We start from the raw sequence: 25,639 nt of genomic DNA on the forward strand, positions 1-25,639 counted from the left end.
ATCTCTTCTTAGCAGTGGAAAGTTCTGGGGTGGCTGATGTTGGATAAAGGTTTCAGCCCATGCCCATCTCCCCGGCTGTCTTGATTGAAATCTGCCACTCACCTGGGTACATACTGGATGTCATTGGTGCGGAGAAGTCTTTCTTGACTTTCCCACGCTGGTTAGGGACCTTCCTACACTGGTCAGGGACCCTCTCTGGAGCTCACCTGTGGTAGCATTCACTACACCCTTTTGTCTTCATCTGCTCACTCGTTTGTTTTCTGATAGAGGAGTGCAGGGACCACTTCTAACTCACCTCTCCTCCCCAGGGCCAGCCCTGTACATTGTGGGTACTCACTGTGGGTATACACTGTTACTGGACCCATACGGTATGAATGGCCTCAGCATTTCCTGTTTCCTGCCTTGCAAGACAGCTGGACTTGCCCAAACCAAGGCTCTTGCTACCCACCTCTGCCTGCCCAACTCCTTCCAAGCCTATCAGGCCCCTTCAAGTTCTTTTACCTCTGGGGTCTCAGGTTCCTCATCTGGAAAATGGGGCTAACACAGACACCTACACCACGTGAGGATTCAATTAGATAATACATGAAACAGGCTTATTTATTGGTCTTGAGTTAGAGGTCACTGACCGGAAGTCAGAAATGTGTGAGTGTGGACTCTGCGGTAGGTTCCCTGGGTTTATTTGGCTCTGTCACTCGTGTGCAGTGTCCTCTCTTGCAGACTCAGTTTCTACGTCTGTAGAATGGGGTTATTATCCCTACTTCAGCTATGAGGATCAAATGACATAACATCTGCAAAGCATGTAGAGTAGTGCCTGGCACATATTGCCTATCATTATTAATATTGAGTGCATTTTGTACCAGGCCTTTGCTAAGTCTAGAAGCCAGCTGGCATTTCCTTTGGACACGAAGAGTTCAGAGACTCTGGGCTGGGTCTCCGCCCTTAGAAGCCTCATGAATTGGCCCCTGGACTGGCAGAGTCCCCTGCCTGCTACAAGCCAGGCCCCACACTAGAGGCAGCCCGGTCTTTGCTTCTTCACCTTGAGGTGCCCCTACCTGCGACAGGGCCAGCCCCTCACTCACTCCTGGCTCAGGCTTGTCCTGAGATCAGGAGCCACCTCAGACCACGTTTGGAGTGGCTGGCTGATGTTTGAGGTAATTCACAAAGGGCACAGCCCATGTCCCGACCCTGCATGTCTCTGGCTCCGAGTACAGAGCAGCCAGTGCTTCTCCCAACAGCAGTAACGGAAACTCTTTTGCCAGCAACCTCTCCTCCAGCAAGAATTTTCGAGGAAAATAGGAGGGCGGCATTAAGGCAAGGCTAATTATTCTAATTAGTCAAAAGAGGAGAGCACTGCCTTTTGTGGTGTGCTCCTAATGTGATAAAGAGCTATTATTAGGCAAGAGCTGGGAAGCTGCCATGAAGGCAGTCCGAGGAGGGAGAAGTCTGCGAAGCTGCTGTCCAAAAGGCAGAAGAACTGAAAGTGGTGGCAGAGACAAGGGAGGAGGGTACTATTAAAGGAGGGTCTACTATGCACAAGCATCGCACATAGGCTGCCCTGGAAAGTAGGTGATTCTCCCCATTTCATAGATGAGGCAATTGAGGCACAGAGAGGTTAAGTAATTGACCCAAGGTCACACAGCCAGTACACCAGTGGCCAAGCCAGGATTCTAGGCCAGGTCTCTGTGGTGCCCAAGACTGTGCTCTTTCCAGTGTATCCTATTCAGAGGCTTCCTGGGACGGAAATTGGATCTTGCAAGGGCTTTGTGGCATTTAAAGGGAATTTTCAGTTAAAAGGAACTTTTTTAGCTGTTCCTTTTTCTGTTTGATTCTTCAGGCAGAGGGAGACTCTACGGGTGGTGAGGCACAAAGTCATTTCTCCCCGTCCCCTTCAAGGTACCAGGACCCTCAAATAGGACAGAGACCCCTGAACACAGGTCAGAAGGCATCGCTCTGAGTCTTGCTACCTGCGGTTTCTTGGTCTTATTACCTGGCTTACGTCACTCCCACAGGGAGGTAACAGCACAGGCTCGGGACCTGCTTTCAGAGTCCAGGTTTATGACTCTCTGGCTATGTGAGTCTATTCTCTCAAGTCTCAGGGATTCTCACTACCTCCTACACGGGGCTGTTGTGAGGTGTACAGCATATGAAGCAAGCCTATCAGGGATAAAGATGGTCGTAAAGGCTTCCTGTGGCTAGAAGCTCACGTCTGTCCTGAGAAGCCTGTCTCTTTAACCAGGAGTGACCAGTTTCATGCATGGATGGGTCTAGAACCTCCTCTTGTTTTGGGGCCACCACCAGCCCCAAAGTTCCCAGTTAGGAAGGCACAGGCTGCTCCATTTGTATTCCTCTGGCAGGTTAGAACTTGTCTGCTAGGGTCCTGGGAGTTTGGGGGAGCAAAGATGTAAGTGCAACATGGTGGCAGGTTGAGTGAGAAGCCGGGCGACCTAGGGCAAGGCCATGGCTTCAGTAGCAGCCGTGCCTGATAAAGTTTTGGTTTTAAGTTTTTGTGCTAGAATTCCTCTAGTCAAGTTTCAATAAACATGCAGCCTAGTGTTAGCTGTGCCGGTAGAGGAGGGGCCAAGGTACCCAGCTTCGTTCACCATCAAAGTGCAGTGGGGGGTCGTCGGGACAGGCGGCTGGTGAAGTAGCGGGGGGAGAAGCTAGTCCTCCAGAGTGCCCTCCCCCTGGAGATTTTCAGACACCCAGGGAAGGGCCTGGTTTTTTGCTTTTAGGCAGGATGGCGCAGCTGGCTCAAACTCCCCTTATATGGAACTTGAGGAAACTGGGTTACACTTGGGAAGCACTTGGCACTTGGTAAATGGCAACCAAGAATGTTTGGAAACCACAGTTCTTGTTCTCATGGGCCCCTTGCATCGCGGGCTGGAGTCTGCTTGTGGATGTAACTGGAGCTAGTTACCCTCACCCGCCTGCTAGCAGGCACCTCTCCTGCTGTTTCTCACGTTTACCTGAACAAGGGTGATGCCCACTGCTTTACACCTGGGTTTGCATCCTGCTCTGCCACGTTCCTGCTGAGTGACTCTGGGCAAGTCCCTTAGCCTCTCAAAGCCTCAGTGTGCTCATCTGTACAATGGGGATAGCAATGTCTGCAAAAGGCTTAGGGCAGAGCTGGGCATTGAACGTGCCCGTACATGAAGCCATTAACGCCCTATGATAGGTGTGTGCAGGTGGGCAAGGTTCCTTCAAGCCTGAAAGGTGGATCTAGAAACTCAAATTAGGTTTGTGTGGCTGCTCAGGGGGTCCCCTTCCAACCCATTCCCAGAAGGAATTCTTTGGAACTGTCTGCCCCTGTAGTCCAGCCTACTCATCGATGTGTAAGAATCCTTGGGGAGTATGTTTAATTGCAGACTTGCAGGTTCCGTTCCTACAGCCGGATTTAGAAGGCCTGGGCCGGGGCCCCCAGGGATCGGCATTTTAAATAAAACTGCCCAGATGCTTCCAAAGTGACAGTCCTTGGAACACCCCCTGCATTCTACCTGTGTCCTCTGGCTACTTCTAGGAGAAACAGGCTATCCTGACGAGTCATCTGGGGTGGGAGAGTTGGGGGTGGTGACAAAGCGCTGGCCTAAGGATGACCCCATAAATAGGAGTTACCTCTTCCCAAGCAGGTTCTATAGCCTCCCTCCTCTGGGGTGAAATGAGCTGGGCTAGTGTCCACGGGTGGGGCTTGTGGGGCTGGAGTAGCGAATCGCCCCACTGGAAACCCAGCACCTTGGGAGGGACAGGCAGTACTCACGACAGAGGACAGGTCCACGTTCTCCACCCTCCTGTCCTGTAGCAGCACAGGCTGCAGGCCGGCGACGTGCAGCTGCACCGAGGACGTGCGGTACACGAAGCTCAGTAGCCAGTCCCCCCTGCGGGCAGAGAAGGGGGTGAGCATCAGCCTCAGGGGAGCCCCAGGACAAGGATGGGACGCCTGGTGGGACTGGTGCTTCTGTGGGAAACCAGGGCTGTGACTGCAACCGTGGAGTGACGGTGGGAGCAGCCGCGGACACTTGGGAATTCTGCCCGGGGCATGCGAGCTCCCTGAAGGCGGCTTTGTTCCCTGTTGGGTCCCCAGAGCTGAGAACAGTGCCTGGCAAGCAATAAACGAATGTCTGTTGAATGAGAGGATGAGGAAGCTGGATGACGTTCTCGACAAGTCAGCATGTTGCGCAGGAGCTGCTCTCAGATCGGATGAGTTCCCTGCGGGGGCTGGCCCAGGGCTCCCTGGGAAAAGAAAGACAGGCAGCAGGGCCCTCCTGGGGCAGAGAACCACTCCACCCTGAAGGGTGGAACTCTGGGTCTAGTTCCCTCATCCGTCTGTGAGCTGGAGGGAGTAGTGGTGTCTTCTGAGTGAGACCTTGCACAGCCAGCAGGTCTCCCTGACCTTGGCTATCTCGGAGGAGGCGAGGGTGGACACCCAGGCAGGGCACAGCCCTGGGAACACTCCTCCACTCTCATGGGTGCTGTGAACCCCACCCCTGCATCCCCACCCCCTACACCATCGAGAGAAAATAACCCTGGACCCTCTGCTCCCTGTTTCTTCAGGTGCAGTGAGTACAGTCCATGGAGGTCTATGAGACAGCCCTCCCTCTCGAACTCCTGAATTTATCTTGGGGTTCAGCTGGGCTGGCCAAGGGCCTCGCGGCTCAGCAACTCTGTACGTGTGAACATTTCTGTGCTCCCTTCTGCCTGCAGGACTGAAATCCAGCTTAGCACATCGGGTTGTCTTTTATTTAGACCAATTCCAACTCTGGTTTGCCTGGCAACTTGAAAGTCGATTATTTCTGTGGTCCTCTGTCGCTGCAGGGTAGAGGGAGAATGGCTGAGCGTCAGGAGGCCCCTGACCTACCCGAGGGACCAGCTGTGCAGCCCCAGGCAAGTCCCCAGGCTCTCTGGGGCCCAGGGTGTGGTGGCCGGTCCAGGTTCCCTCTGTGGTCTCTGACCTGTGTGCCAACTCCCCTGAAGGCCCGAGGAGAACTGGGGCCCAGAGTCGAGGGATCTTCTACAGACCTTCACGCGTGTCGCAAACTCAGCTCCTCCACTACCATCACCCATCCCGCAAGCACCAGAAACCAGCAGAGCAATGTCTTAGGCACCCCCTCCCCTGTGGCCAACTTGCCACAAAGTCCTGCTGATTCCTACCTCCCCCCCTCCCCCACGCCCAGCCCTTCTGCTCCAGCCTTGAGATCAGGCAGCCCCTGAACCCCCCATGGACAGATGCAACGGCTGCCTCCCCACTCTCCCTGCCCTGGCCTCACCTTCCTCCAGACACCATGGCCTTCCTTACCCGCTCATCTGACCATGGCCCCCGCCTCTTAGAAGGCCATGACTCCCCACTGCCTACAGGTTTTCTCTTCTAGAAAATTCCTTAACTCTCTCCAGAGAGCCATGCTTGCAGGGTCCCAATAATCATCTTAGTATCGAGGGCCCAAGAGGCATTGTCTCTAAGAATGGGTGGCCAAGGGGAGAAGAAGAGAGATTAACTCAAGTTGTTTTACTGAACTAATCATAGAGTTACGTGCATCGAATACTGGTTCTGAGAGTGATCCCTAAAGGTTTCTGATACAGATAATTATAAACAAGCAAAGTTAGCACCGTTCTTATAAATCGTTTAATTATGACAATACTCTACTGAAAATGCTCATTGTACTTGTTTATACACATTTAGGGACAGAACAGAAACATACATTAGAAGGTCCTGTGTCCTCTAAACTGCAGGGCAAACCACACTGGCATTCAAGACCCTTCCTCTGTCTCTCTCGTCTGGATGGGCCATGAGCCCACACTCTGCACCACACAGAATCAGGTTCCAGTCCCGCCTTGTCAATTTCTAGTGTGACCCTGGGCAGGTTGCTTGACTCCGCTGAGCCTGTCTCCTCACTAGCTGACCTCTCGGGGGGGCGGGAGCGTGTGCTGAGATGCTGAGATGGCACACTGTGTGCAATGCTCCTCCACGAGCGCTCAGGAAGCAGAGGGTACGACCCCACTTCCTGCTCTGGGCCTTCGTGTGCAGGTGGCCTCTTCTGCTCGGCCTTGTCTTCCACGCTCTGATGGGCTCCTACCCACGCTCTCAGCATTCAGCTGGAACGTCAGCTGCCCCAGGGAGTCTCCGAGCCTCTCCACCCGACATCACTCCTTCACAGCCTCGTGTGCCTGTCATATGCGCCTTTGGTGACGCTCGTCACATGTCCTCTTTGTGTCCATTCCTGGGGCTTTTTCCTTTTCTCGGCAGAGAGCTCCTTGGGAGCAGGACTGTGCCTTAGTCCCGTATCCTGAGCTGCATCCGGAACTCCCTGGGGTGGGGCCCAGCAAGCCGAGCTTCCCGGCCCTGGAGACAACGCTGATGCACGAATCACACAACTGGAACCTTCATTTGCAATCACGTGGCCTGCTGAAGGGCGAGCCTCGGCTCCTCACAGACCTGGAGCCACTTGTGGGCAGGGGACCTTTCTGCTCCTCCTTCTACCATCATCCCCTCCCCACACGGACGGGGCTCAGAATGAAACAATCTCATCGTGGAGTAAGACAGGCCTGCCTGAGTTCACATCCTGGCTCTGCTGTGTGACCTTGGCCAGGCACTTGACCCTCTCTGAGCTGCACTCTCCTCACTGTACAGTAGGGAGCAGTACCACTGGCCACGGCTAGCTTCCGGGGGCTTGTGAAAGCCCAAGTGAGTGAAGGGATTTGCAAAGAGTTGTATTAATGCACATTATAAATGTACAAGTGCATATCGTTTGGCGGTGTTGGCTTGAAGCTCTCCCCACCCCCACCCTCCACGTTTAAGTAGGTTCATAGCAACTAAAATGCCTTCAGGAACCAAGAATATAAACGGCTGGTTGGTGTCTATTTTAACCAAGAAAGTACAGTTATTGTTTTGGCCTGTTCTGTTCCTTCCCTTTTCTCTCCTTCTTTTTCTTCCTCCTTTTCCTCCTTTCTCTTTCTAGACAGATAGCCCAGGATCTCGCAAAATAGTTGAAAAGCAAGCGGATTAGCCTCAGGTTCTCAGCAGAACAGATGGGTTTAATAAGATTTTGCTGCTTTCATATTGCACGCATGCAATTTAAATTCTTTCCTTTGCTGTTTATGAAAAGCACCAAAAAAATCACGTGTTACGTGAATGTACCCAGTAGTAGTAATTATAACAGCTGTCACTTTTTGGGCACCTACTAAGTGCCACCCCGTTTCCTACATACTCTCGTTTTAATTTTCCTAGAACCCCTGGGGAAGAGGGAGTTTTATTCCCATTTTACAGGTGGGAATACTGAGATCCAGAGTTGTTTGTCCCAAGCTATGCAATAGGTAAATGGTGGAGCCAAGATTTTAACCAAGGACTGCCCGACATCAAAGGTTGGTCCATTCTTTTTCTTTTATGGCTGTAAAACTATCCTTACTTAAAAAAACTCCCATCAAATTAAAGTATCTTATACGCCCTACTTCCAGTGCCTGTCCATTCCTTAGGGGTGGCCGCTGTTATCAGTTTCTTATGTCCTCTGGACCTTCCTGTGCACTGACAGACATAGACGTACATATATGCACGTGCAGCGTTTTTTTCCCTCATAAATGGGATCACAGTATGTACTGTTGCTCTTGCTTTTCTCTCCCTTAACTAGTCCCTTATCTATGGTCATTTAGGTTGTTTTAAATTATTAATTATAAATGAAATTGCAGCTATCCCCTTTGTACACCCCTCTCTGTGTATGTGTGTGAATATCTAGTATATCAGGATATTAGGAGTCAAAATCTGTGAGGTCAGAAAACTGGCACATTAAAAATTTTGATAGATATTGCCAACTGTTCTCCAAAAAGGATTTACGAAATTCAACTGCCACCAACAGTGTATGAATGACAGTGCTCATGTCTTCACATCTTCACCAACACTGAATGTTATTTATTTTTAAATGTTTGATAATCTCATGGGTGATAAATAGTATCTTACTGATTTTAATCTGCACTTATTTCATTAATGATGAGGTTGGGCTTCTTTTCAGAAGTTTACTGAGTGTTTGTATTTATTCTGTGAGTTTATGTGCAGATATCCTTTGGCCATTTTCTTATATTTTTTCTTATTGATTTGCACGAGCTCTTTATATATTATGGCTGTGTCTTTTGTTTCTTTGTTCTTTGTTTTTTTTCTGTTACCATATCCTGATTCTAAGAACTCAGCTTAGAGAATGAGTGATAGAGACAAAGTGATTGGCTGAATTCCTGTGTCTCGCTTCATGCCCTCTAACCATGGCTAAAAACTTTAGCTTTGAGCTGTTGCTGTGGGCTAAATCATCAAAATGATAATAAGGACTTCCCCAATCTGTTCCCCTCAGATTTGGGTCCTACTTAGGACGGTTGGACTTAGATGAAAATTAAAGTTAACTGGTCTCTTGACTTAACCTCTCTGGCCCTGTTTCCTCACTTGTAAAATGGGATTAATAATACTACCAGCATAGGGTTTGGGGGAGGATTGAAGGAGGTAATTACAACCAAGACAGGGTCTCACGGGCGGTAAGAGTCGAATACCTGTTATATCCTCCCCAGTTCCCCATTGCTGCATTATTGCATTTTTAGGTTTTTAAAAATAATTGTCTATTTCCGCTAGATGTGAGTGACTCTCATCACGTCCATCTTTGCATTTCCATGCTCAGCAGAAGGTCTCGGGCACAGTATGTTGGATGATTCTGAGTATCCCCTAACCTCAGGCTGGAGTCTCTTCCTCCTCCTCCTCTCACCCTGAAATATATTCCTTAGAATCAGGAATCCAGCATTTCCTGTTTTTCTACATTTTGCCTTTCCGTCTGGCTTCAGTTGAAGTTGACGATCCCACTGGGCCTCGCTGCCGTTCTAATTCCTCTGAGTTCTAGTGCTGCATTTTCAGCTGCCTTCTGGAAACTTCTTGCTCATAACCTAGTGAATCAGCCACTTCCCCAACAAATCCTACCTCCTCATTTTTTTAATTGTTCTTTTCAAAGTTGTGTCAATAAAGCCAGTCATGAACAACTAGCCACCCAACCCAACTGCTTCTTAAACCTCAAACTTGTCTGTTGGATCTTGGCTTGGAATATCACCTTCTCTGGTGACGTGGTCAGCAGTTGCGCTTTTGTGGCAGTGACCCCCAATTATGGGTCCCTTATCCCAAATCCTCAGAGGCCTATTGATTTCAGAACTCAGAGTAATGTTTCAGATTTTGGGAAGGTAATCTGGCTTGTACCCCATGTTTCACATAACACCCCTGTGAGGTTTGGGGTGGTGACCCTACGTCACTCAGCTCACAAGCCCAGTGGGAGAAACAAGTAAAGCCTAGGAGTCTCTCTCATGCTCAGCGCAAGTTTGTCACTAAATGAGTTTGCACGACACCTGGGGAAAAGCCTTTGGTTTTGGAGCTTCTGGATTTTGGTGTTGCAGACAAGCTTCTGTCTGAGGGGCTGCTTGTTTTCCTGACTATTTCCCCTGCCGGATGCTAGGCAACATGGGGCTGGGGCTTGTTCCCTGGTGCAGCCCAGGCGAGGGGGCCTGGCCTGAGGTTGGGTCTCCCTGGAAGTCTGTTGAATGAATATCCCAAGTGGCCCCTGCTGCTGCTGTCGCTACTAAATAGTAACATCATCTCATGTACGAAGCATGTGCAACTCTATAAATTGTTGAAGCGTCGTTGCAATCCTGTAGGGAGTCACCAGTATTGTTCCTCCTTTACTGATGGGGAAACTGAGTCCAGTGAAGGGAGCCAGGGCTGTGCAATTCCAATTCGTGAGCTTTTAAACACTGTTGCCCCATCCTTTGCTTCCTTTGGAGGGTGATGGGCCCAGGGCACCTTCTCAGGCCGATCTCCTGAGGTCTCAGAGGTGGACTTCATCACTTTTCTTCCCCAAAGTCTCGGGCACAGCCTTGGCTGAAACCCCTCACGTCCTCCTCTCAAACCCTAAGCCAGGGCTGCCTCCTTTCTAGCCCACAGCTGTCATGTGCGGCAGGTGCCCCACCTCTTGCTGGAGGTCCATAGCCTGGTGTGGGTACTGGCTCCCCCATCACTGCCAGCTTCCCGTTCTACCACCCTCCCCCACCCTGAAACTGTGCTGAGAGCTCAGTCCAGACCTCTAGCCCCTTCCTGTGCTGCCAAATAACACACATATGAGCTCCTAGTCGGCGTTTAAAGACCTCCATTTGAGGCCTAATCTTTGTTTTTCAGTCTATGTCCCACTCACCCATGGCCCCCTGCCCCCAGATCGCGGTAACCGGCCCAGCCTCTCCTGCCATCATCCCTGACACAGGGAGACCCTTTCCAAGATCTTCATCCTCTGGGGACGGAGGCTTGCCAAGTCAGAACAGCAACAGGCCATGCCCTCCGCTTCCTGGGATCCACCAGGGCAGGTGCCAGGCCTCCAACATCTGTGTCCCCAGCACACTAGCTGCTCCGTAAGGGCCCCCTCCCCACTGGCCTGGGCTTTGGACAGACCTGCAGTAGCCATTGATGATTCTCCCGGACACCACCTTCCGGAAAGGCTCCCAGTGCTTGGCGTCTCCTTCCACGGGTGCACCCAGCAGGACAGCGTCCTCAACGATCCCTTGGCAATCTGGTGAGAGACCCGGAGAAGGCCGTCAGTCCCGGGAGGGACTCCCGCAGTGGTGGAGGAGACGGGTGTCACACACTCTCACACTCACACACACACACACACTCCACATGTTCATGCACACACATGTGCAAGCACACACGCTCATGCATGCACATGTGCACACACATACTCACGCACACATGCAAACATACATACAATTCCCTGGGCCTATGCAGTATGGCAGGAAGGGGGGAATGAAGAGATGGGGGTGACTGGGTCCCAGGACAGGGAGCACACCCATCAGCTGTACTGACTGCAGCAAAATTATGCTCAGAGACGGAGATGGTCTTTGCCAATAATTTATTTAACACGGGCTCACTGCAGGGATTACAGTTTATATGCTATTTCTCAAGCCAATAGCATACAGGATAATGTCTCTTCATAAACCAATGGAGGAATAAGATACTGCAAACCGGTAACACATTAATGACACTCTTGTTCCAGGCAAAGGGGAGATGGAAGAAAGTCCAAACTGAGCTGAAGTGGACCTTTCCGCGAACTGGTTCTCAGGAGTGGGCTTAGAAACCAAGCTGCCAGCACTCATTGCCAGTCCCTTGGAGCTCGACCGAGATGCCGGAGGAACGACGGTGCCGGTGTTGGCGGGCAAGGTGGTCTCTCACGGGGCTTTCGCACGGTTTTCACCACGGCCAGCAAAGAGGAGCCTTTAGCGACCCAGCTGGAGCTAATGTCCCAAGGTCCTTGGAGAGCTGTTAGATCAGCTGAGTGGCCCTGCCCAGACCTAACACTCTTAGGGTATCTGGGAGGGAATTCCCGCCCATTCTCAGGAATTTTTTCCGCTTTCCGGTTCCCAAATCCTGAGAAAAGTTGACCGGGAAATCGGGAAAATCGGCCCCTTGAACCGAGGTGGTTGGTATATCAGCTGTCACTTTGTGGAAACGGTTCATTGTGGAAAACAAAAAACAGTTTATTTCTCGGGATTCAGGAACGGGAAAGTGAAAAACATTCCTGAGAACGGGCGGGAATTCCTGCCTGGAAACCTTAGTCCTCACAAACTCTTGGTATTTAAAGTTTAAAGGTCCATTACCTCAGAGTTGCTCTTCCAAATGTTCATTATTGACAAGCACTCAGTAGCACAATTTTGATGTCATTGTCCTGACATGGGCTCCCCAATGCAAACAAACAACTTCGCTCATCATAAACCAGTGGATTCGAAATCCTAATGAACCAATACACAACACTGATCTAAAGGTTCAGAGATATTGTAGGCCAGCATTGTTCAAAGTGTGGTCCATGGACTGTTTGTCCTGTAAGTACAGAAACACGGAAGAAGCATTTCCTTGATCTTGTTGCAGACTAGAAGCCAATGGTTCACAAGTGGGCGTGCAAACCACTCTGAGAAGCATCGCTACTGACCAACAAGAGGTGCCCATACACCCCTCACTCTGTCACTCTCTATCCCTTTACTCCGCTGTATGTTTCTTCCTGTCAGATGTCACTTGTTTATATCTGTCGCCTCCTCTCACATCTAGGTTCATTGAGGACAGTGCCTCATTCACAGCTGTATGGGACTAGAACAATGCCTGGGGTGTACTTGGGACTCAACAGAGATTTCAATGAATGATGAATGATGATTCAACTTCCATCCCTCAGGAAGGTCAATATATGCACGTTGCAATTGCAAAGCCCTGGGTTCGAATCCTAGTTTCCCACACATAGCTCTTTCTTATGATTCTGAGTTCCCACACATCTCGGGAAGCCGCATGCTCAGTGTCATTCCTGGAGAATGTGCCCAGGAGGGGGGACAACTCTGCCACTCTGTGGCTGAGTGACCCAGGACAGCTGGCTTCCTCTCTCTGGGCTCTGGTTGCTAACCAGAGTGTATCTAATTGTTTTCTGTTTGGGCTTCAATGTCAGAGTTTGTTTCAACAAAGGGCTCCAGGCTAATAGAAGTTTGAGAACCTTTGTAGTAGCAAGCTCTTTGAGTGCTTCTCTGATTCTGATGTTAAAAGATTATGCAGCACAGAATCCTTTCACTCCTTTTGCTTCCAGGGAGATGATAATCTGGCAGAAGGACACAGAACTTCAGTAAGCTGGCAGTTTGTGCTGCATAGCAAAGTTGACTCAGATACCCCTCACGTAAGGGTTATTTCGGGTGCTTGCTTTGCTGACAAGGTTGCAGGGAACAAGATTTTATTCTAATTCCTTCCCTTGGGAAATGAGGAAACTGAGTCTTAGAGGAGATGGGGTGTGTCCAAGTTAGTGGGTAGTGGGAATAAAGCTGGGACCAGAACCCAGGCTGCACGGAAAGGGGCTGGGTCCCTGGGGCCACACTCTGTTGTTTGCAGTAATAACACAAAGCGCAGTGATCGCACGTGGGTTGTCACTGCTCTCACAGTGTCAAACGGTTGTAGACCAGGGCCAACGACAGAGCTCAGCAGTTCTCTCTGTGGGCGGGCCACTCAAGGCACCTGCTCCGCCCACAGAAAGCCACTGTCACTGACGAGCTGGGACTACTTTCCAGCCCTCGGTGCTGACACCTGGTGGGCTGGGACCTCTTGTGGCCAGCAGTGGTAATGCAGGATTCCCGATTGGGTTGCCCAGAGCTGATCCTAGGATCCTGGAAGGGACTACAAAACCGGAGAGCTGTTAGGAAAAACAGCAACAAAAAAGTAGTTGCCTGTGACCTTGAACTGAGACTAGTAGTTCAACTTCATAGAACGGTTCAGAGCACAGCCAAATTAAGTCAGGGCGGAGGCAAGCAGGAAACACATTTACTCATCTCTGAAGCCGCCTGGCAACTGTCTTATGAGGCCTCAGACTGTTGGCCACACTCAGATGTGATCTTCTGAGGTTTTAAAGAGGATTTGCTCTCTGTGACACTGCAGACCTGGAGATAGGCCCCGGGGCAGGCTCTCAGTAATGCACAGGTGTTAGCTAAGGGAAGCTGGTGAGAATGGCTTTAGATCCACCCAAGGTAGGTGGGTCTGTATGGCAGCTCAGAGTCATCACTGCCTGACCGTTCCCATAACGGGATGGTCCAGGAGAGGAAACCTGGGTTAGGAAAAAGAAGCTGTTCGCTGCTGTGGTAGATGTTGGAATGAAAAATTATCAAAATTCATTGCTGAATCCCAAACCTTACAATGCCGGAAGAGTTCAGCCATCTCTGTAGAATACAGAAAATCCTTCCTCAGGTACCGCTTTCAGTATCAAGCTGGCCCCTTCATAGGCACTGAGGATCCCTCACATCATGATGAGAATTCAGTGCATGACGCTCTCACAAAAGAAACCGGATCAACAAAAGAAACCAGAATTCAACATTTTAACGTCAGCTAATGTGAGACCGTACCGCGATTTTGCTCCAGGGGCAATGAATGTTTGCTGAAACACGTTTGGATTTATTCCTATTGCTACCATCAACTTTTCTTCTTGTGAATTTTAAGGTATAAAGATAGTCCTATAGCTTTATAAATAATCAGCCTTTTTACATAAAAGAGTGCAGGGGTCCAACGTGCATTCCTTCATCTTCAAGTTCAGAAGTCACAGGCAGGTACAGCTTTAAGTCTTGGATTTCTTATTTCTTAAATAGTTCTCTGTATGTTATTAATATCCTGCTCTTCCTGTTAAAGCTGGAGGCCCTTCCTTCTGTTATAACTTTGGCATTAAGGAGGCTCCATACCCCTAGTAATTAAAAAACAAAAGCTTTATCAGTCATGTCTTCACCGCTCCACTTTTAGTCCTTTTCGTCACTCATGTGTGTGGTGAAAAACATTTCTTTCCCCCACTTTCTTTGCTTCTACCTCTTATTTTTATTCTTAACACAGGAGCTGAAGTGATCCCTTTAAAATGCAAGCCACAGGCATGAGGTATCTTTTGGGGATGACGGAAATGTAAAATTGGGGTGTCATGATGGTTGAACAACTTTGTACATTTACTAGGATCATTAAATTGTACACTTACAATGGGGGGGGGGTTTGTAGTACGTAAATTGTACTGCAGTAAAGATTATTTCACTCTTCTGCTCAAAACACTCCCGTGGGACCCATCTCTCACGGAGTAAAAGTCAGTCATTGTGACAGCCTGCAAAGCTCATTGTGACCTTCCCTGCTCCTTCCCCTCACTCACTCTGTTCCAGCCACACTGACCCTGCTGTTCCAGCACATGCCAGGCCTTTGCCCTGCTGTTCCCTCTTCCTGAATGCTGTTCCCTCCGACATCCACCTGCCTCTCTCCTTCACCTCTTTGCTTAACTGTCACCCTTCAAGGCAGGCAGATACAACCTTCCACCCCGACCAGGTATATGCCCACCTTCTTTCTCTGATTGATTCCTTTTGTTCCACAGCACTTAAGACCATCTGACTTACTGCCTGTTTTACTTAAAAAAAAAATCTCACTTACAATTGGTCTCCCACTATCATGTGAGCTCCCTGAGGGCTGAGCGTGTTCTTTTTTGGTGCTCACTGGTGAATTCCCAGGGCCTAGAACAGTGCCTGGCACAGATGCTGTGCTCAATAAATATTTGTGGAATGAATGAAAGCAAGCAAAGAGGCGCAGCAGTGCGAACCCTTGAGACTGAGCATAAATGCGAAGAGGTTGTTTTCCCCTTTTCCTTTTCCTTCTTTCCCTCTTGGCACCATTTCTTCCCAGCAGCGATAGTTGGGGATTTCTGAAGACCGGATAAAAGCAAATGAAGAGTGCCAAAGGTAAATGGAAGAGTGTTTAACCACTGTTCTCAGCTCTTCAGTTGCTCATTTCCAGAGCTCTGCTCTGGGGGACTTGCTGCTGCTCTGAATGGCTGCAGTCTGTGATGGGCAAGAATAACGAACGTCCTTCTAACTCTAATACTGCCTCAGTCTCCTCCCCCTGCCTCAGACAGTGTGACCCAAAGACTCAAGGTAACTCTCCCAAGAAGTATCTGACTGACATTGGCTGTATTTACAGAATCTCCTGGGCCTCGCCTACATTCTAAGAAGGCTCAGGGTCTCCAGACCCTTCAGCTGATTCGTGGCGCAGTTCAGAGGCATCCAGTATCGGGGGAAAAGATCCAGAGTGACTTTGAGGGTCTCAGAAGCCAAGTAAATGCCTCATGACTCACACATCAGGTGTCGTGTCGTGATTTTAAAACTCTGCGCCAATGCTGTCGGGACTCACAGAACTCCTGGATTCAGGTAGCTCTTGGTCATTCCCTATTTTCTCAACCAGGAGATACTGAAAGTACGGCGACCATGTTTCCCATTAGAAAGGGCCCATGTGCATAAAGAAGCTGGGAATCAACAGTCCGGGGCATGTGGCCCGACCTGTGGCATAAGAGAAATCTGTGTTTGAATCCTGGTTTCGCCTCTGTGTGAACTGAGGTCAGTTATTTAGTACCTTGGAGCCTCAGCTTTGTCATCTGTAAAGTGGAGATAATATAATAATACTGATTTCCCGGGCTGGAGTGACGTTACGTGTTCAGGGCAGTGTCTGGGAGGGGGCTTGGTCCGTGGTGTCTGTTTCATGGTTACTCGCACACATTTGGCAAGTGGGTAGGAGTGGTGTGCAGGAAGCACCGTCTGTGGAGATGACCTGGCCGTGAATCGTCAATGTCTGTTCCAATCGCCAATCACAGCCACCAATCGCAGGCACTGTTTCAGGCGTTCAGCAGTGGTGGGAAGTGGTGGTGACTGACAGACGGTAGCAGTGAACAGCAGCCTTGGCTCCCTTCAGAGCAGAGCTTCTGGAGAAAAGCAGCTGCAGAGCTGTGAACTACGGTTAAACACTTCCTCCTTTACCATTTAAAAAATTGTGGTAAAATACGCGTAACACAAAATTACCATCCTAACCATTTTAAAGCGCACAGTTCAGTAGTGTTAAGTATAGTCACACGGTTGTGTAGCTACCCTGACTTTTATCCCTCAGAATTTACATACATCAGTTTCTATCTTGTCAACTGCTCCTATGCTTTCAGTGGTTCCCACTGGATTCCTGATATGACACATCCACCACTTGACACTTCTTTTTTTTTCAAAAAAAATCAGGAGCCGAGAACAGACAGTGTCTTTATAAGAGCAAATTTCCATCTACACGATTGCCTTGGTCTTTAAAATTATATATCAATTGAGTTTTTCTAAAAGGAAACATTCTTAAAATGTACCAGGCAGGGCCAGCTCGAAGAACCCACCGGACAGGAAATCCTTTGTATAGGGAGGGGACCCTTTGTAACTGGGAATAACCCCTCCTAGCTTGACCTTCGTCATTTTGTCTTTTCCATAGAGCGGGCTTTCTTAAAGCAAGGCAGGCCTGCGCAGAGCTTTCCAGGTATTTCCAAACAGCCTCCTGTAGGAGTTACACAGAAATCTCGCCAAATGGCTGGAAAGGCCGCATCACACACTCCCACATGCCTGTCACGTTGTCAATAATGAGATTCTCCTGGGCTGCAAAGACCAAAGGATCTTAAGTTTGAGCAGCAAAAAAGAAGGATTTTCTCCCTCCTGGCAGGGGGTCATGTGTGCAGTCAGTGATAAGTGGGAAATGGAAGAGAAAATTACCTCCTGACTGCGGGCCCAGAAAATAGACCTTGAAGGAAATGATATGAACTGCATCTAACACAAACAAAATCCATTCCAAAGACACACACACACACACACACACACACACACACACACACGATAAACACAGAGAGAGAAGCCGCCAAAGGGAGCGGGAAGGAGACAGGTAGAAAAGGAGACAGAGAAAGGCGAAAGGGAAGCTTTGACTGTTCCCCCTTCATCCCCCACTGGAATAAGGTTCATACCAGAAAGAATTGCTTAAAGAAGCCCATTTGGACATATTATAAGGATTTGGGATGAATTGTTTAGGGGACAAATAAGCCTTGTCTCTTCCTTTTGGTTCCCATCTCTTTTATTTGGCCCTGCAGAGTGGTAAGACTATTACCAGCATTCTGGCACCCTGGAAATTAATCCGCACGCCTGACGTCTCCTTGCTTCTACCTGGGGAGGGACGATAGCCAGGTCTGTCTGAGGACAAAGCACCGGTGGATGAATTCCACGGAAGGGAACTAAATCACCTCAAATGTGATGTCTGCTATCTTGGAGATGAAAGAGCCAGCTGACTGAATGACAGTCTGCTCTGCATTTCAGCAGGCATCTAGTGATGGCTCAGAAATAGTTTTCAGCCAAGTGGGAGTTTAGGGACTCAAGGGTCAGGATGTTTAAATGTATCTGTGCGAGCTTACGGACAAACTCTCTTGCTTGGTTGTATCTTGAAAATATCATGGGCAGTAATGTTGTTCTAAATTCATAGCGGTTGGGAATGAAATTGGCTCTTGCTGCAAAGGCTTTTTAAAAAGCAAAGTTTTGTAATTCTATTCCTTAATCCTTCTTTTTTTTTTAAATCATTATCATCATCAACACAGCTTGCGTTGGGCGCGTAAGTGCTTTGGACATATATCATTTCACTTACTCTCCATCATGATCCTAGGACGTAAGCACGCCTATATGTCCCTTTTATGGGAAAGGGTCACACAGTAAGTGGCACAGTGGGATTTGGTTATGCCTGCATTTTTTTCTCCTACTCTCCTGTCCCACTTTCCTTTGCAATCAAATGTCATCTTGCACCAAAATATAAAAGTCTTTTGACAACCGTGACATCTTCTAAAATTGTATATTAGAAACAGAACACTCCCTCCTGCCAAGATGAGTATTTCCAATTTGGTTCATTCAAGAGACACACTAACAGGCTAACATTTGCTAGAAGATTCATATCCCAGTGTGTGCACAAGGCCAAGGGTATGTGACCGTTTTTGTTTTGTTAATCTCTGGCACATCAAGTGGGTGAGAAGATACTGCTAACAAAAAGGAAAAGGGGCCTACAGGAAACATGACGTACTTTCTGTTTTGGGGTGGAGAGTTACAGCAATCAGCCCATACACACCTTGACACATAAACTAAATTTTCCCATCAGAAAGGATCACTTTACTGAGTACATCAACATGCCTTAGAAACACAGCTACTGGTAAGCTGCAGCCTATATAGCAAGTATAGAGCAAGCAGTTTCATTATAGATACGCAAGGTGTGATCAAACAATACAGTGAATATTTAAATTAAAAAATGTATTACAGTAAAAGACAGATTGCCATTAATCCCCCTCAAAATACTCCCCTCGCTTTGCACACACTTTTCCCATCATTCTTGCCACTTTTTGAAGCAGTTCTGGAAGTCTTCTTTCGTGCATGTCTTTGGTTGCGCTGTTGTGGTTGCCTTGATGTCCCGAATCAATTCAAAATGTTTACCTTTCACAGTCATTTTGACTTTGAGGAAGAGCCAGAAGTCGCCCGGTGTCAGATCCAGCGAACAAGGTGGATGAGGACACACCCTAATGTTTTTATTTGACAGACATTGCCATATACCAGAAGTGATGTGTGACACGGAGTGCTGTCATGATGGAGGATGATTTACAGCACACTTTAAAACACACCTTCTCTCAACCATAGCTCACACCCGACTGACTGCACCAAACAAGTTGAAACTTGTTGCACACTGTTACTAAGGTTTGACGCATTGCTTCCCATATCGAAGATCCCTGCCTTTCCATTGGATGGCACTTTCCATTTGCTGATCACTACGGAAAGGCTCCGTGTCACACATGGCTTCTGGTAAAGCAATTTCTGTCAAATAAAAACACTGTGGTGTGTCCTCCTCCACTTTATTCCTGGATCTGGCACCGTGCGACTTCTGGCTCTTCCCCAAAGTCAAAATGTTTCAGGACATCGAGGCAACCACAACAGCGCAACTAAAGACACACACCAAAGAAGACTTCCAGAACTGCTTCAGAAAGTGGCAAGAACGACGGGATAAGTGTGTTCGAAGCGAGGGGGACTATTTTGAGGGGGATTAATGGCAATGTGTCTTTTACTGTAATAAACTTTTTAAAATTTAAACATTCGCCATATGTTTTGATCACACATCATATGCATATACATAAATAAAATGTCATATGTGTTTTATCAGCTAGCTACTGCTGTGTAACAAATCATCCCCAAACTCAGTGGCTTACAATAGCCATTTATTTCTCATAAGTCTATTAATTGGCTAGGCAGTTCTGCTGTGACTGTACAGGCATGACTGATCCTACTGAGTTTACTCATGTTTCTACAGCTAACTGGATTGGTATGCTGAAGGCTGGCTCAAATGATGGCTTTGCTCTATGTAGTCTTTCATCCTTCAATGGGCTAGTCTGGACTTGTTCTTATGACACTGGCAAGGTTCTCGGAGACAGTGGAATCCATGCAAGGTCTCCTAAGGCCGAGGCCTGAAGCTGGCATGATGTCATTTTTTCCACGTTTTACTGGCAATGCAAGTCACAAGGCCAGTTCAGATTCAAGGGGTAGAGAAACAGACTCCATCTCTTGATGGGAAGAGCTCCAAGGTTATACTGAAAAGGATGTGGATACAGGAAGGGGTAGAGAATTAGGGCCATTTTATGCAAACACAATATATTTGAAACACTGCAAAGTACTGATAGCTCATGTGCAATGAGCAAGGGATTAAAAATCCCAGGTGATACCAGTGCTGGATGAATGTTTCTTTGAATTCTCACCTAGTGAGAAGGGGAAGGAGTGGGTGGGAATGATGCCTGGGTGCTGAGGTGACCCAGTCAGGCTGTTGGCGAGTGGCTGGTTTTCAGGGATGTGATTTTGGGAGCAAAGACAGGGTCCACCTAGAGAACTGGTAAAGTAAGCCAAGGCAGAATTCTTCATGCAAGATCAAGGCGGTGTGTTCAAGTGCTAATCTTGATCAAGTTCCATATCAAGCACAGAGGGGGTTTGGAGGTTTTTATTCAATTGTAACAAGGGCAGTCAGTTACTGTTTACCCACCATGGTCCTGGATTCATCTGACACTGTGCTAGATGTTCTCTACATATTATCACAGTAATCTTCATCACTTTTTGAAGTAAATCCTTGAGTAGTTATTGCAGCAAGAGGTAAGCGTATCCAGTCTTTGTCTGAAAATATCTTTATTTCATTCTGTCTTGAATGATAGTTTAGCTAGATATAGAATTTTAGATTAACCGTTCTTTTTCTTTTTCTTCCAGCTTCTACTGTTGTTTTGAGAAGTCTCATCAGTCTAATTGAGCCTTCTTGGTAAGTAATCTTTCCTTTATTTATTTATTTATTTATTTATTTATTTATTTATTTATTTATTTTAATTTTAGGATCTTTTCTTTATCTTTGAAGTTTGGCGACTCACTATACTGTGTGTAAGTGTACAATATTTATCCTGCTCAAGACTCATGCACCTTGAATCTCTGAAATCAATTCTGGAAAATTCTCAGTCAATAAATTCTCTTCTCCTATTCTCTTCTTTTGGAATTTGTATTAGGCAACTGTTGAACTTCACTTCTCTTTCCCTTTTTCTTCTCTTTATCTCTCCATGATGCACTGTGGCTAATTTCTTCAAATCAACTTTCCAATTAATTTCTTCTCTCTTTACTTTGTCTAACCTGTTGTTTAACTTACCCAGTAAGGCTTTAATTTCAATGATTCAGTTTTTTCATTTTTAGAAGTTTCAATTGATTTTTTTTCAAATCTCTCTGTTTTTTTTTCCAGTGTCTTATTCTTTCTACTTATTTTCAATATTTTAATTTGTCTTTAATAATTATAAACATTACTTTGTTTTTGAGGGGGACCCTTCAGACTGTTCTATTGAGGACTGAGGGTCTAATCCTGATGTTTGTGGTTTCTGTGACTTTCCTACGTGGTATTTTTTTTCTCTCTGTGTGTTTTATAAGTCTAAATTTTGAGCTCATCTTTAAAGTTGCTCATATATTGGAATCCAGGTAGCCTGGATTGAGGACCTATTTTTCTCCAGAGTAGTTTGGTGTCAAATTTTTGACTTGGGGATTCCTGGATCATGCAGGTAGTATAAATTTGAACTCTAAATCCAAGTGAGGCATGGTCCTGCGTCTCTGAATTCCCTGAGGAGACATCTCCTTTTTCCAGTCAGTGCACATGCTTGTTGCTCTGGTTTTCTGTTCCCTCCTTGGAACAGAAATACCTCTGGTGATTTCTTTACTTCTTGGGAACTCAGCTAAGCATTTAACGGGATATTTGCTATAGTTTGTCTAGCATTTCTGGAGTATTTGTAATGGGAGAATTTTCAGGCTGATGAGTCCACACCACTGCCACTCGAGAAGTTGCTAATATAGCTCTAATATTTCTCCATTATTTATTAATGTTCCTTTTCAAAAAAAGGGTAAAGGTCTCAGGCTAAGAGCCTTTGGCAGGTGACAGCATCATGCTAGATCTTAATAGCATTGTTTTATTTTTAATGTAGTTTTTACAGTTCTTTTCATTTATGACAAGTAATATTGAATTTCCATTTAAAGTAATGTTTCCGTATACAACAAATTTATGTAAGTCAAGATTATGAGTTGACATAAAAATATTAAAGAGGAACACCCATGGTAAATAGAAATGGCACAAATTATGAAGCTGTATGAGAAGGACTGTGGTTGGAAGACCTGGCCGTACGTTCACAGTGGTTGTTATCATCCCGCTAATGGTCACGACTGCCTGGTGTCCACCTGAGTCCACTTAACTTTTGATGTTCTCTGAACTACAACATTAGGTTCACTTTCTGACAGTACAGCTATTTTAAAAGATGGTCATATTTCAGCAGGTAATTTACCTAACTTGACTGGATCTAGGTATAACACAAAATTTCCTTGTGGTTGCTTCCTCTAACCCCTTCCTGAGCTTTACAACTCTATTCCACTTCTGAAACAGGTGGCACAGCAATTGCTGGTAGGAACAGTCAGGGTGGAGAGCACCGATAAGGCTGCTGGTAGGAGTAAGTCTTTATGATAAACTCGCCGTCCCCTTGCATGAACAGCCCTGCCAAACTGTGAAGCCCCAGATCGTGGAGCGGCAAGCAGCAGCCTGCATCTTTGAGGGTCCCTGTGAGCAAGCATGCATGTTCATGGATCTGCTTAGCCTGAGCCCAGATCCCCGGAAGGTTAACTGGTGACATGTCATGACCTTGGTTGGTCATTGACCTTCCTCATCTCTGGCAATGATTTTCTCCATCTGGGTCTGCCACACGGGCAGGGGCCTCCCAGTGACTTTTGCGAGGCTGCAAAATTCTCAAAAACAAAACTGAGTTCCCTTCTACCTTAAAAACTAGAAGGGCCACATGACCCTGATGTTTAGTGTGTTGGTCATTAAAAAGGGAATTTGTCACTAATGGGGTCTAATTTTTAGTCTTTATAAGACATTTTTTATCAGACCATTTCCTCCTGATTTTCATCTGGGAAGAAATGGGCACTGAAGTAACAGCACACTTTTGGGCAGCTGTTGCCTAAAAGTCCAGCCACACTTAGAGGGGCAGAGCTTTTGCTTTGATAACATATAAGCCAGAGTGCACCTGCCTCACCTGGAAAATGGGCCAAGAATCCCTACCTTCCAGGGCTGTTGGGAAGGTTCCATGGGATGCTGTCTATAAACACCTGTCACAACAGGTACTTGATACATATTAGTTCTTTACCCTCTTTGAGTCTTTGGTGCCTAATAAATGCAAACCAGAAGGATAGAAGTAGATAGCATGGAAATTTCTCAGGAAGCAGGGGCAGCTATTTAGTTTTGCACAAGCCCTCAATGGAAGGCAGTCAGCAGACCCGTCCCAGCCAGCAAGTGTTGGAAACCCACCTGGTGCTGGGGTTGGAGAAGCCCCTTCCTCTGTGAAGAGTGTGCCCCTCCCTCTGAATGTCACCACAAGGTGGCGCTGTGGCAACCACAAAAGCTCTAGGCGTCTACAGGCACGGGAGCTTCCTGGAATGCCACTCCAATTAGAGAGGATGGCGCCCCCTTCCAAGGGTGGGCTGGCCACACCTCAGAGCGCCCGGTGCTCCCTGGGGTCCTAAGAGGAACCCTGAGATTGGGACTCCGCCCCTGGCCTTGCCTTCAACTAGCTGTGCTGTCTGCGCAAGTTGGGTAAACACTCAGCTATCAAATGCGTCCCTCTGGGGCAGTGTAGAGACCCCTGGTGTGGAAGTCAGACAAACCTAAGGCCCACCCTCAGCTCTGTGGCTTACAAGCTGTGTATCATGAACAAAGTCCCTGAGATCTCTGACCCTGCTCTCTTGAGAACCAGGAACAAGTGTCCCTCTCTCCCTGGCTGGCTGACACTACATGCGAAGGGCCTGGCCTGAAGGGCATTCAAGCAACTGGCTTCGTTTGGTGCAGTTCAACAAGCTCTGTTGTTTAGAGAATCCAAAGCGGGGCCAAACTGGGGCTGGAGACCCCAGCCTTGGGGAAGCGGAGTTTGAGAGAAAAGGACTCCAGATGGGTATACGCAACTGCAGGCGGGAATGGCTGTAGGACAGGGTAGGGACTGTGTTCAGAAGAGAGGTCCCCAACCATCCAAGGTAGGGATGGAGTCTGGCGGCCTTCTGTGCCCTGCACAGGTCCTGGCACATGGCAGGTCCTCAGCAGAAGTCTGCTGACTAATGGATAAACACATCATGTGACAGCACGAAAACTAAAGACTCAAGTCAGAGCCTACATCCAGGTCTCTGCCTTCCACCCGAGCCGGCGAGCCGCTGCGTGCTGGACCCTGCTCGTCTCCCCCACCTTACCTCTCCCAACGCCCGAGCAGAAACCTCAGTTCTGATTACTCCCCATGATACCTCTGCATCTTTGCTCTTGCCAATCTTGGGCTTGAAGGCCTTCCTCACACCTCTCAAAGCGTACCTGCTCTCCAAGGCCTGCCACCTCCTCCCTGAAGCCTTCCCTGCCATCTGGGAAAAAAGGATCCTTCCTCTGAACGGCTTCATTTCTAGGCTCTGTGACGTAGTGTTTGGTACTGTTATTTACCTGTTTTAAGATGGGTATTTATTCTCTTAACTAAGGTTATAAGCAATTTGAGGGCATCAAGCTCATCATAAGAAGAAACGTAAAAGAAGGGTTAATAGGAAATGGTTTAGAGTCAGACACACCTAGATTAGAATCCCAGATTTGCTAATTACTGGCTGTGTGCCCCTGGACAAGTCACCTAACCTCCCTGGGCTTCTGGTTCCCCATCCTTAAAAATGGAAAATACACCTGCTTCCAGGTGTAACAATGCCCTCACCTTGCAAGGTGACTCGGAAGAAGCTCAAGATGGATTCTCAATCGATCCTCAGTACACATCAGCTCCCTTCCCCGCTCTGCCCCTTGGAATAATGCTTTCTTAGTTTGGAGAGGAGCAGCTGTTCTCATCAAACTTCTGCAGAGAAATGTGGAAGGATGGACTAAAAATTCTGCTTTCCATTGCTCTCTGCGCCTGTGATCCAGGTTCAACCCCAGTCCCATGACGCCTCAATCTTTAGCACCTGCTGAATTACAAAGTGTAAAATCACCCAAATGAAAATCCAATTTGGGACCTGTCACCTAATTAATAGTCTTTCATGTAGCCAGGTGCTCACCAAAGCTGAAGACATTGCTATTTCTAATCTTAGTTTCCCAAGAAGCCCCTGCAACAATCTTGCTGACTATCAGGCAGCTTCTTGGAAAGACTATCCCCACCCAGGACATTTTTCTCCTGCTCCAGGTCTGTAACCCCCAGCCCTAAGCTTTTTAGTTATCCAAAGGCAGAGATGTTTGAGGCTCTGATGGCTCACAGTCTGAACCCGAGCAGTAGGCTCCAAAAAGGAGAGGGTGCGACTCGCAGACAGAGTAATCCAGGTTGAAATGGGAGGTCTTGTTACCCGTGGAGCTGACATCTCCACATCCCTTCACGGAAATGAGAAACAGGCAGTCAACACTTTCTGTTTTTGCTTTGATTGTTAGGAAGCTACTAGCTGAAGCCACTAGAAGCAGGTGTATTTTCCATTTTTAAGGACGGGGAACCAGAAACCCAGCTCAATTACAGCAACTGGGTAATAACAGGAGGAAATATAATAACCCTAACAGTGACAAAAATAGTGGTTACTGAATACCTACAACTTGCCAGTCATTCTGCTACGTGCTTTACAGATATTACCCTACCTACTCCTTTTAATCATCCTCTGAAGAAAATATTACTAGACCCATTTCACAAGTGAGGAGACTGAGGCATAGTGGCTAAGTATA

At 47.6% G+C, this 25,639-nt stretch overlaps 1 protein-coding gene across 6 annotated transcripts in view; it reads right to left on the minus strand.

Annotated features, from left to right (window-relative positions):
- Positions 1-25,639, minus strand: part of TMCO4 (transmembrane and coiled-coil domains 4) — an 85,175-nt gene that overhangs the window by 3,329 nt on the left and 56,207 nt on the right. For 5 of the 6 annotated variants that reach the window (XM_033114858.1, XM_033114857.1, XM_033114854.1 and 2 more), the window contains 2 exons: positions 10,439-10,556; positions 3,755-3,872 (listed from right to left, as the gene is read on the minus strand). In XM_033114858.1, the coding sequence (XP_032970749.1) occupies positions 3,755-3,872; positions 10,439-10,556 (236 nt within the window). Of the gene's footprint in view, positions 1-3,754; positions 3,873-10,438; positions 10,557-14,111; positions 14,235-25,639 lie in introns of those variants that run through there. The other variant, XM_033114859.1, reaches the window with a different exon arrangement.

Source organism: Rhinolophus ferrumequinum, chromosome 9 (assembly GCF_004115265.2).
Source record: "Rhinolophus ferrumequinum isolate MPI-CBG mRhiFer1 chromosome 9, mRhiFer1_v1.p, whole genome shotgun sequence".
Lineage (NCBI taxonomy): Eukaryota > Metazoa > Chordata > Mammalia > Chiroptera > Rhinolophidae > Rhinolophus > Rhinolophus ferrumequinum.